The 14956-nt window shown below is 31.1% G+C and overlaps 2 protein-coding genes across 5 annotated transcripts; both read right to left on the reverse strand.

Moving 5' to 3' along the window:
* On the reverse strand, positions 1 to 3335 carry LOC107923586 (ATPase GET3A). The gene is made up of 7 exons (XM_016853771.2): positions 2929 to 3335; positions 2718 to 2842; positions 1930 to 2080; positions 1625 to 1735; positions 706 to 844; positions 488 to 603; positions 1 to 369 (listed from the first exon to the last, which is right to left on the reverse strand). Exons 1-7 carry the CDS (start codon positions 3190 to 3192, stop codon positions 211 to 213), a joined length of 1065 nt encoding a protein of 354 aa, XP_016709260.1. The 5' UTR covers positions 3193 to 3335; the 3' UTR covers positions 1 to 210.
* Positions 3336 to 7770: 4435 nt separating this feature from the next.
* On the reverse strand, positions 7771 to 14732 carry LOC107923595 (SPX domain-containing membrane protein At4g22990). 4 transcript variants are annotated; one of them, XM_016853781.2, is made up of 11 exons: positions 14576 to 14732; positions 11614 to 11691; positions 11422 to 11542; positions 10383 to 10697; positions 10197 to 10301; positions 9650 to 10104; positions 9268 to 9569; positions 8992 to 9176; positions 8732 to 8922; positions 8135 to 8268; positions 7771 to 8064 (listed from the first exon to the last, which is right to left on the reverse strand). In XM_016853781.2, exons 2-11 carry the CDS (start codon positions 11664 to 11666, stop codon positions 7826 to 7828), a joined length of 2100 nt encoding a protein of 699 aa, XP_016709270.1. In that variant the 5' UTR covers positions 11667 to 11691; positions 14576 to 14732; the 3' UTR covers positions 7771 to 7825. The 4 variants fall into 4 exon arrangements, with proteins under 4 accessions (XP_016709270.1, XP_016709280.1, XP_016709275.1 ...); XM_016853791.2 differs by lacking the exon at positions 14576 to 14732 and adding an exon at positions 11993 to 12135; XM_016853786.2 differs by lacking the exon at positions 14576 to 14732 and adding an exon at positions 11818 to 12112.
* Between the last annotated feature and the right edge of the window lie 224 nt (positions 14733 to 14956).

Here is a 14956-nt window from a genome sequence, read left to right on the forward strand (position 1 = left end):
TAAGGCAACAGCTTATTGATATCAATGGTGAAAAAACAAAAGTATTGTAAAGAATTTTCTCTAAAATAATCTAAAATGCAATTCAACATTATCTAGCAACAACCAAAAATAGAATGCTCAAACGCCACATGATAATATAAGATGTGACCCGGGAAAAAATAAGTGCTATCGGATGTCGTCGTATACAGCAATCGGACCCTTTCAGGTTCATTATCGGAGTTTCTCGAGTTCATCTTCGGTGTCCAATACATGTTTCTTCAATGCGGATATTCTTCGTTCGAGTTCTTCTTTCGTTCCTCGAGAGATAGCCGGTTCATGAGGCGTGAGAAAATGTTGCGAAAATGTTTTCAGTGCTTCAACACCAGTAACCTATATATATAAACACCATAGAAAGGTTAATAACACGATGCATAGATACATTTATTCGAATTTAACGATGGTGGATACATAAGAAGTAAGTAACACGATCGTGTATCGATGAACTCACCTCTTCTGGCAGCAATGGCAGCTTAGTGATGTGAAAATCGTCGTATAACATGTAAAACTGGTCGAGATACTTTTGTTGCATCCGCACTCGTGCTTTTAATAGCTTGGACTCGACCTCTTAAAACAACAAGCCAATTGACGGTAAGGATTGTGTTTAAAGAACAGGGTGAGGGGAAAGGGAAATGATGGACATAGTAAAGAAAACGAGTAAAACCGTACCGTCGTTGTCTAAAATTACTTGGTTGATGATAACATTGTGGGTATCGATCTCGAATTTGGTGAGTTCCTGCACTAATCTCTCTGTTTCATAGAGAGAAAGGAACTCTGGTATGCAAACACATATAAAGGTTGTCAAGTCCTGCCAAAAGGAAAGCAGCATTATATACATACATATATGCATGCATATATATATATAAGTATTTTTAAGTTTCATAAGACCTCAAGAATGTACGGGAAAATAGCACCGTGCTAAATGTTTGGGACTTATGAAACATTCATTTACAAGCATATATTTGCAAGTTGCATAAGACCTCAAGAATGTATGGGAAAATAACATTATACTAAATGTATGGGACTTATGAAATCTTCATTTACACGCATATATAGAAGCAAGCATGCATGCATGCATGTATACATACATACATACATATGTATTTATGTATGTACAAGTATTTGCAAGTTGCATAAGACCTCAAGAATGTATGGAAAACAACATTATACTAAATGTATTGGACCTATGAAGCCTTCATTTACATACACACACAGACATCCATACATGCAAGCATGCATGCATTCACACATATACATATGTATGTACGTATATACATGCATGCATACATACATATATCTAGAAGTATTTGTAAGTTGCATAAGACCTCAAGAATGTATGGGAAAACAGCATTATACTGAATGTATTGGACCTATGAAACCTTCAATTACATACATACATATTTGCAAGTTGCATAAGACCTCAAGAATGTATGGAACAACAACATTATGCTAAATGTATGAGATCTATGGAACCTGCATTTACATACATACTTACATATGTACGTACGTACGTACATGCATGCATGCATTCATACATATGTAGAAGTATTTGTAAGTTGCATAAGACCTCAAGAATGGTATAACTTACAGGGTCTTCAAACTGCTCATTAACTTGCTCAATCACTTCTTTCAGGCCTTCAAGTCTCCCCACAAGTGCATCCTCTCCGAATTCATCATCAATCCCGAAAAGACGGGTTACCTGCCACGACAAGTTTCAACTTTCGTTAGCTACAAACAGTAAGAAAACCAACTATGGTGAGCTGACATGCGAGCTATGAAAAGAACGAATATGGTTTTCAAGAACGAACCGAAAGAATCAATCAACCGAAACAAGATATTTTCTAAAAGGAATACGGTTCTCATCGACATCATAGAACATAAAAATTCATATACCTGACTCAATAAGCCACCGAATTTGCTTTTCAACGACATAACTTTAACAAGTCCCTTCTCTAACGTAGCCGGAAACTGTAAAAGCCGAAGCGTATGTCCGGTGGGGGCGGTATCGAACACAATACAAGAGTAATCCATTGTTTGAACCAATCTATAAGAAGAAGGAATTATACATTCAAACAACAAAACAAGTAGAAAAAAAAGAAGTCACAAATAGCATCCAAAACAAAGTTCACTAAGAAATTAACCATCATAATTGAGCTTAAAAAGTATTCAATTTGATCATGTAATGGACTTGATTAAATATCAAACAAAAAGGGTAAAAGTGTGGATATTGGATTTCATTTTGTCCCTTTTACTTAAAAAATGTACAAACAATGGTGCCCCAAAAATATTTGGAAAATTTTCATTTCTCCCTTGGAAATTTTAGAAAATTTTAATTAAGCTCTCTTAAAATTTTTAAAAATTTTCATTAATCTCACAATAATTTTAATTAGACCCCAATTTTTTTAAAAAAAAATACTCATTGAACTCCTAAAATATTTAAAAATTTTACTAGACTCTAAAAACTTGATTTTATAATCTACCACTAAGATTAAATCAAAAAGTAAATTAATTCTTCTGTTAAACATTTCATTCATCCTTACTAATTTACCATTTAATCTTAACATACATAGACTACTTAAAAAAATATATAATCTAACTTCTAATATAAGATCTCCTCCCTACTTTTACCAACAATAGCCATATATATATATACATATATATGTATATGTATGTATTCTTACTTGAGCATCTCTGCAAAGCTCATAGCCTCATCAATACCAGGAATAGCATTAGCCAAATCTGAAAATAAACTATCCATTCCTTCACCACCACCAACATCTTCATCTTCAGATGTAGGATCCACTTCCTATAAACATAAAACCATAAACAAATGAAACCTAGAAGACAAAATCAAATAAAAAAATCAAAACAAAAGGGGAAGAGGGGTACTACCATGGCAAATAAATTGGTGAAGCCATTAACCAAAGTGGGTGTTTTAATGAACCTCTGTTGAAAAACATCGCTAAGATTATGAGCAGGATCGGTGGAAATAATCAAAACAGAGGGACGAACACCAGCCAAAAGGATGGAAATAATGGCGCTACAAGTGGTTTTACCCACCCCTCCTTTGCCACCAACAAAAACCCATTTTAGGCTGTTCTGGTCTAGTATGTTTTGAACTGTGGGTACCGGTGATGATTCTTGATTTTCTGCCATTCTTTTTCCTTTTTTAACCAAAAAAGAAAATTGGCTTCTTTTTTTTGTGTTACCCAATAAAGAATTGGAAGTACCCAGAAAATCTTAACGAGAAAATCGGAGCTTTTTGGGGGAAAAAGGCCATTTTTTTTAACAATACTACATATGCATGGAATGTTTCCTATCATATATATGTATGTATACAGCTTTCACTGAGTTAAATCTTGAAGGTGATTTTCTTGTCACCTTAAGAATAAAGGTTAAATTATGTTAGTAGAATTTAGTTCTTATTTTTTTTAGAATTATTCAATTTTAGTTTCCATTTTTTTTTTAATTTTAATCTTAACTCAAACAGTAACAATCAATTTTGATTGGTTAAATTCTGTTGTTAATCTTATACTATGCATAAAGTTGTAAATTTTATCCATATTATCAATTTTAATCATTCTTAGTCCTTGTGCTTTTCAAATTTCAAATTTTCAATCTTACCCTACAAACAACAGTAATTAAATCTATTAATTAATCTTTTTGTGAGTAATATATTTGTCGTATCAAATTTTAAAAATAGTAAAATTTAATGAATTTAATAGTTATCATAGGATAATGACCGTAACTTTAAAATTTAAATAAAAATAACCAAACTAGAATACAAAGACTAAATCCATAACTTACACATAATAGAAGTACCAATGGTAGAATTTAACCAAATATAGATTCTAATACTAAAAAGGAAATAATTTGGCTAGTTTCACGATTGTAACTACCACTAACTGTTTTGAATGTTTCAAAATAGCAACTGTAAGACCCAAATTTTGCCCGAGACCCAATAAAATCACAGCTCAAATACCAAAATTCAACTAAAACCCAAAATACCCCAAGCCCAAATACAACTCAAAATAAAAAATAAAAAAAAAGAAAAAAATGAAGAAAAAGAAAAAAACCTAACCTCTTCACCTTATGTGCCGCCCTAAGCGCCGTCCTAGTCCTCTTTTGTCTACCACTTGTAAAAAGAAAAGATAGTAAATAATAAAAAAAATGTTGTAACAAGGCTATAAAAGCCATCATAAAACCAAATGTAAAAGAGAATGAGGGATAAAAAAAAACATTGTATTTTCACATAGAGATCAAAAATCCAAAGTAAAAAAAGGTTGATTTTAATTTCTTGTATTCCCTTTGTTCATTTTTCATTTTTGTTATTTTATTTTATTTTCTTTATTTTATATATATATATATATACATAATTTAATTGAATTACTTATTTGAATTCCCTTGCAAACATGTTTATATTTTTTCCTTTAAATCTATTTATGTATACTATTTATTCCCCAATTTTAAATTATACTTTGTTTATTTCAAACACTTGCCTATATTACTATTTTTTTTATATACAATGTTTATATTAAGTTTTATGCTTTATGTATCTTGTTAATTGTTGGTAAGTAAATCTTGTTTCAAATTATTTTGTATAATTATTGATTTATATTATATAGTTTGTCATTCTTATATTCCTTTGTATATTCTTACATGGTTGCATTTATATAATTCATCTATGTTACAACTTGTTAATATGTACATTATTCATTTTAAAATTTTATATAGGTACACATTACTATTGCTATGCACATAATATATATTATATACATATATACATTTTTTGAATCTTGGTTTTTAAATTATTTTGCATAACACTAACTTTAAATTTCCTCTTATAATATTTATTTTGAAGCTCATTTATATGTTAAACTTTATATACTTTATGTATTATTTATTTTTATTTTTTATTTATTTTATGATCTATTGTAAATTTTTTGCATGTATTATCTGTTTATGTGTATATATATATATAATTTAGCTACTTTTAAATTGTTCATTCCAAGTTTATTTGTTTTAACATTTTTTATTACCTTTTAAAATATTTTTCTTAAAATAGATTTTTATTTAACCATTAGTTAGAAACGTTAAATAGTGTATGTGGTAAGATTATTATCATTGGGCATGTTTCAATTTTCGTGCTTGTACTTTTCAAAAAATTGTATAATATATTATTGATATATGTTTTCCATATTTGTTACTTTGTTTTGCATCCCCATGTATTATATTATGATTGAGATTGCCAACCTATTTGCTTGAAATCATTCATTTCATTTTCTTTGCTTCAAATGAATCGAATAAATACGTTGCAAGTTTGTTTCCATAATCACTCCCTTTTAAAATAAAAAATAAAAAAATAAAATTTCAAAGCGAGGTAATATTTCGTGTTTGGTAATTCGAGAAATTGTGCCCTAACGTGTTGGGTTTCGATTTTCTGTTTGACCAAATAAATATTCTCTCGAGATTTCGTCCATGTTTTTTTCAAATTAAAAATAATGCAATATTTCGAATTTAGGAAATTCAAGAAAATAGTACCCTAATTTACTAGGTTTCAATTTTTCTTGTTTAACCTAAATAACTAAATATCCTTTTGAAATTTCAAAAGCATGAGTTTTGGAAATTATAAAATGATCTTGTATCGAGGATTTGAAATGTTGTGTCCTATCGTGCTGGGTTGCGCTTTTTCATTTGTTCAAAACAATCGAAGATTCCTTTGGAATTTCACTCACGTTTTCTAAAAACTCTTTAAAATGAAAGAAATGTTCGATGTTTGGCAATTCGGGGAATAGTGCCCTATCGTGTTGGGTTGCAATCTCCCGTTTGTTCAAAATAATCGAATGTCTCTTCGGAATTTCACTCATATCTTCCAAGGTGAGGCAATGGTCAATATTTTGAAATTCGAGGAATCGTGCCCTACTGAGCTGCGTATCGATTTTTCGTTGGACCAAATAGTTGGGCATCCTTTTGTTGTTTTCGAATTATGAATTTTCGAACGTCGAAACAAGAAGATTTTTGGCAAAGGACTCGGGTTATTCAAATGTTATTAACAAGAACCACATTTCAAAAACATTTTTAATTTTAGACAAAATGACAGTATTTAATCGATTTGGTACCAATTTTGGGCGTAATGAGGGTGCTAATCCTTCCTCATACGTAATCGACTCCCGAGCCTATTTTCTCATATTTTCGTAGACCAAAATCATTGTTTTAGTAAACCAAAATGTTTTATTAAAACAACCCAAATTTCTAGGTGATCCGATCACACCTAAACAAGAAAAGATTGGTGGCGACTCCATTTTCGCTTTCCAAAAAGTCGATCCATCATTTTTAAATCGAAAAAAAATGGTTTCAACAGCAACCATTAGAAAAGCTTGAGAAATTTTATTTTTTATTATAAATGTTAATGGGTAAATTACACTAGTAGTCAATCGGCAATTCGTAAGTTTTTTTTTGTTTACCTAATTATGAAAAGTTACAATATAGTCACTTAATTATTTGATTTTGACTTTTTTTATTACCCGCCGTTAAATGGCTAACAGGAAAATAAAGTAGCAGCTGTTAAAATTAACATAATAACAATTTTAAGCTTCAACATCTATACATTGTTTTAATTTAATTTTGTTTCTAAAAATTCCACCCTTAACTTTAGCACGCCTTGGTTGAACCAAAAAAATCAAACATTTCACTTAAAAAAGCTAAAAAAAAAAACTAATTTATCAGCTATATTAGATCAAAAATATATCAAAAATAGAAACATCCGAAAATACAATATAATAATTTTATTTTTTTCATTCTTTTAAAATCAACACCAATGCATAAAAAAACTACAAAAAAATTATACAATGTTTAAATGTTAAAAGTTATCTTTTAAAACCAGACTAAATCAACACAATGTATAAACATTAAAAATTAAAATTGATGTATAAACATTAAAAATTAAAATTGTTATTATACCAATTTCAGAAGTTGCCAAGTTGTATTGAGTGATCATTTTATCACATTTCATAGTTAGTGAGATGACTAGAAATGTAATTTACCCATATATATATTGTATATTTAGCAATTGATTAAAGGGTTTGGAAAAGTATTGTTCATGGCAGAGACCTTTGTAAACAAGGGATTGGTTGGAAAATAAGGAAAGGTGATGGAATGGTAATGGTGAATGGATGCATCCAGGATGGCTCTGACTCGGAAATAAACGATCGACACAACTGTGTGAAGCTGACAAACTTTATAACTAATGGGGAGGAGAATGGGATGAGCATGGGTTAACTCGCCTATTAGATCATGGGATGGCTAATAACCTGAGAAGGTGATGGGTGGAACAGATAGGAAGCTGTGGGTCTTGAACAACAATGGTGAGTATTCAGTCAAATCCGGATACGAATACTTAATTCAGAATGAAACAATGGAAGATGGAGATAGGTTGCAGGGGGAAAAGTATTAGACGTCTTGCTTGGAAGAAAGGGACCGCAAATTTTGGGGTGGCCGGAACTAAATTTGCAAGCTTCTGCAGCACTTTGCATGGGGCTGTTTTGTTCGTAACAAGAGAAGCAATGCTTGAGGCAAAGAAGATTGGATTAACTATAGCTATTTTTTGCATCTAATATGAAACCTTTATGCAGGGCTCTTGATCGGGAGACTCCAACCAGAGGCGGAGGACATCAAAGCATCGAATAATACATTACTGTTACAACATATCTGGACTGAGTTTAACACAGTTACCCAAAAAAAAAGGGGTTTATTTATAGTATTATTAGCAAAATTTTTACATTACAAAGTGTTAGTAAAGAGAATTATAAGTAAAGCAAGTAGCAATAATGGAGGAAATACATATGAATAATGAAGGAACTAATGTAGCATTCAACAGCTTAGCCACACCAAAGTAACCAGACAATGTTATTGTTCCATCGGCAATAACTCGAGCTAGTGTACCAGCTTCCGTCGATAAAAGCCCTCCGTTATAAGTTCCCCGAGAAAGCCTCGACGACATGACACGAGACAAGAGCGATAAGTTCACACCTGATCATCAAAGAGAACCCGAGAATTACATCTGGGAAAACATAAGGTATGGTGAAGCAAAAAAATGTACCTTCAAGCACTTCGGCGGATACAAAAGTGATCAGTGCCGAGCCAACATATTGAGGTACGGAATATGGGATTCCAATATGGAAGCTTAGGAGTATACCGATCAACACCATGATTTCGGATGCTAGAAGAACTTGCCTGGAATTTAAGTAAAAGGTAAAATATGCGTAAATTTATTGGATTACAGTTGGACCTTAACCGGCCGAGCCATGCCCAAATACTACCAAGCTCGAACTCAACTCGAAATTCGAAACTTGATACTCGGGTTGAGCTTAATTGAATATTTGTTTTTAAACTCTTTTACCAATTTTTGTTCTCAAATTTGAACTTGAGCTTGGTTCAATAATTAAGATTAGTGTTAATAATATATTAAAGATAATAATATAATTTAATAATATAAAAATATGAAAAGTTTGATAAGGCTCGCGAGCTATTTGAGTCAACTATTACTAAGCTCGAAGTCGGCTCGACCAATAGCTCGAGCTTAGCTCAATAATTACCGAATTGTGTTTGAATTTTTTTAAGTCAAACTTGAGTAACTTGAGAGCACCAGTTTCTCATTTATACCCCTAGTAGGACCTTAAACCGGGAAACGCCGTACCTTTCTTCAAACATATTGCTGATGTAAGTACCGACGATGATGTTTACAGGAAGTACGGTTAACCCGAGACATGCAAGAAAGATGGCTACACTGTTGGTTGACCATATGAAGTAATATGCTGTGATGACACTTGCTTCGGCAAGTAATATCTCCATTGCGTATTTAAGCATAAAATAAACCAATAGTTGCACCTGTTGAATGATAAGCGCCGAGTTAGTTCGGAGGATAGAAGTTTCATGTGAGCTAAAATTTTGTTATACCTTCACAGATGGTGTGAGTAACCTATATGCTGATACGATAGATGTGACGGGTTTACGGGTTTTCTCACAAGATTCATCCTCACCATCATCGTATTCTTGGTCTCCATTTTCACCTTGTTTCGGTTCCATGTTTAGAAGCAGTGGCTGCGTGATACCGTTCTCTACTGCATAGTTCACCACCGTCCCTGAAACGGGCAAAGTTTGTTCCGTGAATAAACTATTGAACAAATACATACAATGAACTAAAATGAGAAGTGTTTGATCGTGTTGACCAACCAGCACGAACTTCTTGCGGTATTATGTCCCGCTTGATCTCTTGAGGAGGTTCTCGAAACGAAATCAACAACCACAATAAGTAGACGAGCCATGAAATAGCCATAATCCAACCAGGTAAAGTTTCCTGATTAAACGTGAGCTTGTAAATCTTAAAATCGGTTTGAAATAAGCAAGCTAGAGCAGGACCGCATGCCATTCCGAGGGCACTTGCACTAACAAAGCCCGCAGATGCTCGCATCCGGAGTTTATGTGGCACACAATCGCTGATATAACGCCTGTTTACAGCTCGAGCAGAACCTAACCTGTGAATATACATCGGCAAGAACTCGTTTATTAATATAGTGATAGTACCGAAACAAATTGTTTAAATGAACAAACTTACCCACAAAATAATCGACCAACAAGAAGAACTACTATCGAGTTAAGATCATAAGCCAGAGCATACAAGGTGTTCCCAATAAGAAGCACGATGCTACTAAATACAAGTGGTCTCAAATATGATCGGTTTGACCAGGCACTAAAGTAAACCGAAGAGAACACTTGTGCAACAGCCATTGAACCGATCACAACACCACAAACGGTTGCTGCAGCTCCGAGGCTAAGGGAATAGTCATCAGCCGTTGGCACAATAATATACGTGTTGACCATGTATAAAAATGTGTTAACCAAATTCAATAGCAACGACATGAAATGATATCTCTGTTCCGCAACATCATCTTCAGATGGACTCGGTAAATCATCTTGCATTATAAACGCATGTTTCCCCAAAAACTCGAGAAAATTCGTCGAATTCGATAATTTGTTTACCGCTGCTTTTATAGAATGAACTATGGGGTCCTGCAAGTTTTAAAACCTTTGGTTTTTTACTCGGGAATTTGATGTCCACAAACAAACATTGGATAAATAGTGAAAAGATCCAAGAAAAAAACCGGATGAGATAAAGCAGGTTGATCATATATAGATACGTAGTTCCCTTGATGATCTTGCAAGTCTGCAAGATTACGAGATATGGCTCCAACAACAGCCCCGATACCCTGCATGAATTGCTTTCATTCACATGAACAAGACTATAGGAACAAGGAGAACATCGATTCGAAAAATGGGGATGTTATTACCACATGCCGGAAAACTTGTCGGAGCTGGGAATACGGATGATTAGCTCGTGTTTTGACATAGTAATTAGTGAATCGATAGCCGAACCGTTTATCGAATTTCTTCAAAATCTTTCTCAATCCAATTGCATTCATCTCAACAAAAAAGAGAAGCCTTAAAAGATCATGTCCTACACCTCTATATGCTTCTTGTAACTCACAAATTTTAGAACCTCCATTAGAGAGCTGTAAAATTACATCATGTTGTTCCCTAAGATCACATAATCTGTTTGCTAGTTGTCCTTGTTGTTCCAGCAGAAATAATACAATCTTTTCAATCTAAAACAAAAGAAAAACAGTAAACAAGGCTTGTTTTTGCAATTACTTGTTATTGTAAAATAAAAAAGGGTTAAATCACTATTTGCGACCTAGGACCTGAACTTGACAGCAAACCCCACACTGGGGCTTGAGCTTTTTTAGTCCAAGTTAATTGCTAAACTTAGAATTGTTCCCACATTGGGACCTTCTTTCTCGAATTGGGCCTTCAAACTTTTTTTTCTCAATATTAGTCCCTGACTTAGGAATGATTCCCATATTGGGACTTAAACTTGGCCATTATTTCTAAGTTAGACTTGAACTTTAAGGTTTTCAAAAAAATATCAAGGATTTAAGATTAGGGAAAGTTAGTCCCTAAAATTTGGAATCATCCACACATTGGGACCTGAATTTGATAATAATTCCCACATTTGCTGAATTTTAGGAAATTTTAAGATTTTCAAGAAAATATTAGGGACTGACTTAAACTTTTTTGTTAGTCCCTAAACTTGAGAATGATTCCCATATTAAGACTTGATAATTATTCTCACATTAGAGCTAGATTTTAGGATTTTTGAAAATTCAAGTCCCAATATGGAAAAATTACCAAGAAAAAGATTCCAGTTTAAAGACTAATTTGAGAAAAAAATAGTTCAGGTCCCTAATGTGATAGTAGTTATCAAATTCAGCCCAAAAAGTGATTTAACCCAAAGAAAATTTTCAATCCAATTTGTTTAAAAAAGCTTACTTGACTATCTAACATTCTTGAGAAATCCTTAAGAACATAATGGTGATCTTGTGCTCCAATTTCAAGTTGCTGAGCATATCTATTAACTTTCTTCTTCAATAATTTGTAGTTTATGTAATACCTGCAAAAATAAACACATTTTAAGCATATATTTCAAGAACTATATATATACATATATATGTATATACATACCCTTGCCATTCTTGAATTTGTGACTCTTTCAACTTCTTCCCAAAAGCCACCATCTTTCAATCAAAATTCAGTTCATTCCTATAAAGAAAAAAACAAGCAGAAAATACAATAAATGAAGGAAATATATGAACTTTAACTTTAAAAAGAAAACGTTTATATATCGACAAATTTGGAATCTTTAAAACTGTAGAAAAATACACAAACCAAATGAAGAAAATCCCAGAAACAGTGAAAAAGAAACAATCTTTTCTGTTCATTTGCGTTTGATATAAGCGTAGAAGACAGGAGAAATACTTGAGCAAAGAAATTTCAAGTACTAGGAAAATAAAATAATAACAAAAAAGGAATCCTTGGACTAAATAGACATTAGAGGGAGTACCTTTATAAGGATTTTGAGAATCAGAATATTTTATTGTGAACCGAAAGAAAAAAGGGCAAGAAAAGAGGGGGGAATTTGGAAGAAAATCAAAAAGAACGGCCGATTGAACAAAATCTAGAAAAAAGAAAAGGGCTTGTGAAAATTGCGCGAAATTTATAATAAAAAAATGGTATTTTTGGGGTGGCAAAAAAATCGATTTACGATGTAACGAAGAAATAAAAACACGTGACATGCAAAATTGTTTTACACGTGTATAAGTAATGCACCGCAAAATCCATGGATTCTCCTGCTTTTCGTACATTTACAACACTTGGTATCTATGCCATATATTAAAAGTCTTTCCGAATTAGTTTTTGTGCGCCATATTAAAATGAAAATTTTTATGTATTTTTAATGTTAAAAACTAATTTTTATGTTAAAATAAAGTATACGTAAATGCGTAATTGTCTGATTATTTTGTTAGTCATATTAATTTTATAATAAAAATAGATAAAATTTTTAATAGAGATAATTAATTTAGTCTTTGATCTAATATATAAGGACTAATTTATCTATTTTTAAAATAAAGAGGGAAAATACAATTTAACTTATAGTGTAGAGACTTTCATGGTACTTTGACCATATTCGAGTTTGTGTAACCTGGTGATGTTTGCACTTGATCGAATCGATTGATTGGACCGACTGAAATGAGAATCGGTTGGGGGTATCAATCCAGAAAATAACTTTGAACCAGTTAGATCGAGAATCAGTACAAACCAGTTGAATTAATTTTTTTAATATATTTTTAATTTTTAAATTTTTTAATCAAACTAGTGATCTGACCAGTTCGACCATTGATTTGGTCCTAAAAATATTGGTGTCACTCATTAATTTAGTTAAGGACAAATTAAGAAATTTTGTTTGAAGAAGTCGAGATAAAATTCTAAAATATTGAAATGGCCAAAGCTAAAAAATTAATTCTAAAAGTGCTTAGATTATATAATTAGTTTTTAAAAGAGACCAAAATTATCATTTTAATAATAAAAGGACTTAAATTGAAAAATTAATACTTGAGATGGACTACTAATGATATTTTTCCATTGGTCAAGAAATAAGTATTATTTTAAGATGTTTTTCTCATTTTATATTTTGATAATTTTAGAAATATATTCATATAACTAAAATTACTCAACTTTAATTTTTAAATCAATTTCTATAAATTTATTGCATAATTATTTTCACTCAAATTGTGGTTGTTTCATAATTAGTATTCATTACATGAGAACTAAAATAAGAAATAGTTTCATCAAAATTTAAGAGGACTATTTTTTTTAAAGCACAATATGCAATGTGTATATGTATTTAAAGTTTGATTCGTGTATCTTAAATATACGTATGGTGGCCTCAAAAAATAGTAGATTTACCCTTTAACTTTTTCAAAATTTATAAAGTTACAAATTAGTATAATAATAAAATTACACTTTCACCATAAAAAAAATTTTAAGACACTTTTTTTAATTATTATTATAGGTTCTGATTATATTCTTTTTTTTATATAGAATATCTAGAATTACTCATAACCTCTTCTCAACTCATAAATAAGAAAATAATGCGTTTCAGCACATTCAAACCCCCATATTCATATATTGACAAAATGTTCATACTAATTAGAGTTAAGACTCAATCGCAAGTCATTTAGTGGAATTAATCTTTTAAATATTATTAAAGTTGAAATTTAATATATATATTATATATATAATATACATTAATGGGCTAAGAAAAAGTAGGCTCAAACTAGGCCTTATTTAAATTGGGCTTGGACAGCTACTGAAATCCAGTCCATAACTCTTACATAACTAGAAATTCCATTTGTAAACAAGGTTAACATAGTATAAAATCTATTAAAATCCAAAAATAAAATCTTAATGATTCTAATATAATGTTTTATATGCTAAATAATACATAATAAAACAAGATAATAATTAATTTTTTCATATTTAAAGATCATTAAAAAAATGCTAATAAAATGATGAAAGAAAAGTTGAGACTTGAGCACATTTGCACATAATAGAATTTAAATATTAATGGGTCAAGTTTCATTTTAATTATTTTTAAAATGGTGAATTTTACTTTATTATGATTTTTGTGTAAATAAGTAATATGCTACTATATATATATAACATAGTCATTATCTGCAAATATGCATGTCCCATTTGCCATCCTTAATAACAACAACTACTTAAACACCACTTTACAATTATATATCAAAGGAGTTATATTATATTTTATCTTATTTATTTAAAAAATGAATAAATTAATTTCTGTACGTTAGTTAAAAAATAAATTAATCCCTTTTATTAAAAATTTCATACATTTGTATTGTTAAAAACTAACGAAGTGTACCACATGTACCTTTTGCTGGCGTACAAGAATTAGTTTTTTAACAGTAGAAAATAAATGAAATTTTTAATAAAAGAATAAATTTACTCTTTAAACTAACATACAAGAATTAATTTATTAATTTGTTGAATAAAAAAATAATCTACTTTTACTATACTTATATACATATTTATGTAGGTAGAAAAGTAGGTCAAATTCACTTACAATATCTCTTGGAGTGTCCTCAGAAAAGTTGATAGAATTACAGTAGCAGCTGAACCAGAATGACACACGATGAAATTTGGCAAAGAAGAAGAAAGGGTTTTTGATAGGGTTGTGATTTGTGAAGAAAGTTGCTAGCAATCTCCATATATATAAAAGTGTTTTATATATAATATGTAGTTTTATATATAATATGTAGCTGCAGTGGTAGGGGAGAGGGACGTGACTGCAACAGCTTCATATGTTATTATTACCACTCACGAGACAGAACACGTGTCTTTTGCTAACTGCATGGCTCCTAAAATATTGAAAGGTCACCATTAATCAACTTTTTTTTAGTGCATTGATAAATTGGGGACTAAAATGAAATCTGTAGAATATCCT

The sequence above is a fragment of the Gossypium hirsutum genome, chromosome A12, assembly GCF_007990345.1.
Source record: "Gossypium hirsutum isolate 1008001.06 chromosome A12, Gossypium_hirsutum_v2.1, whole genome shotgun sequence".
Classification (NCBI taxonomy): Eukaryota; Viridiplantae; Streptophyta; class Magnoliopsida; order Malvales; family Malvaceae; genus Gossypium; species Gossypium hirsutum.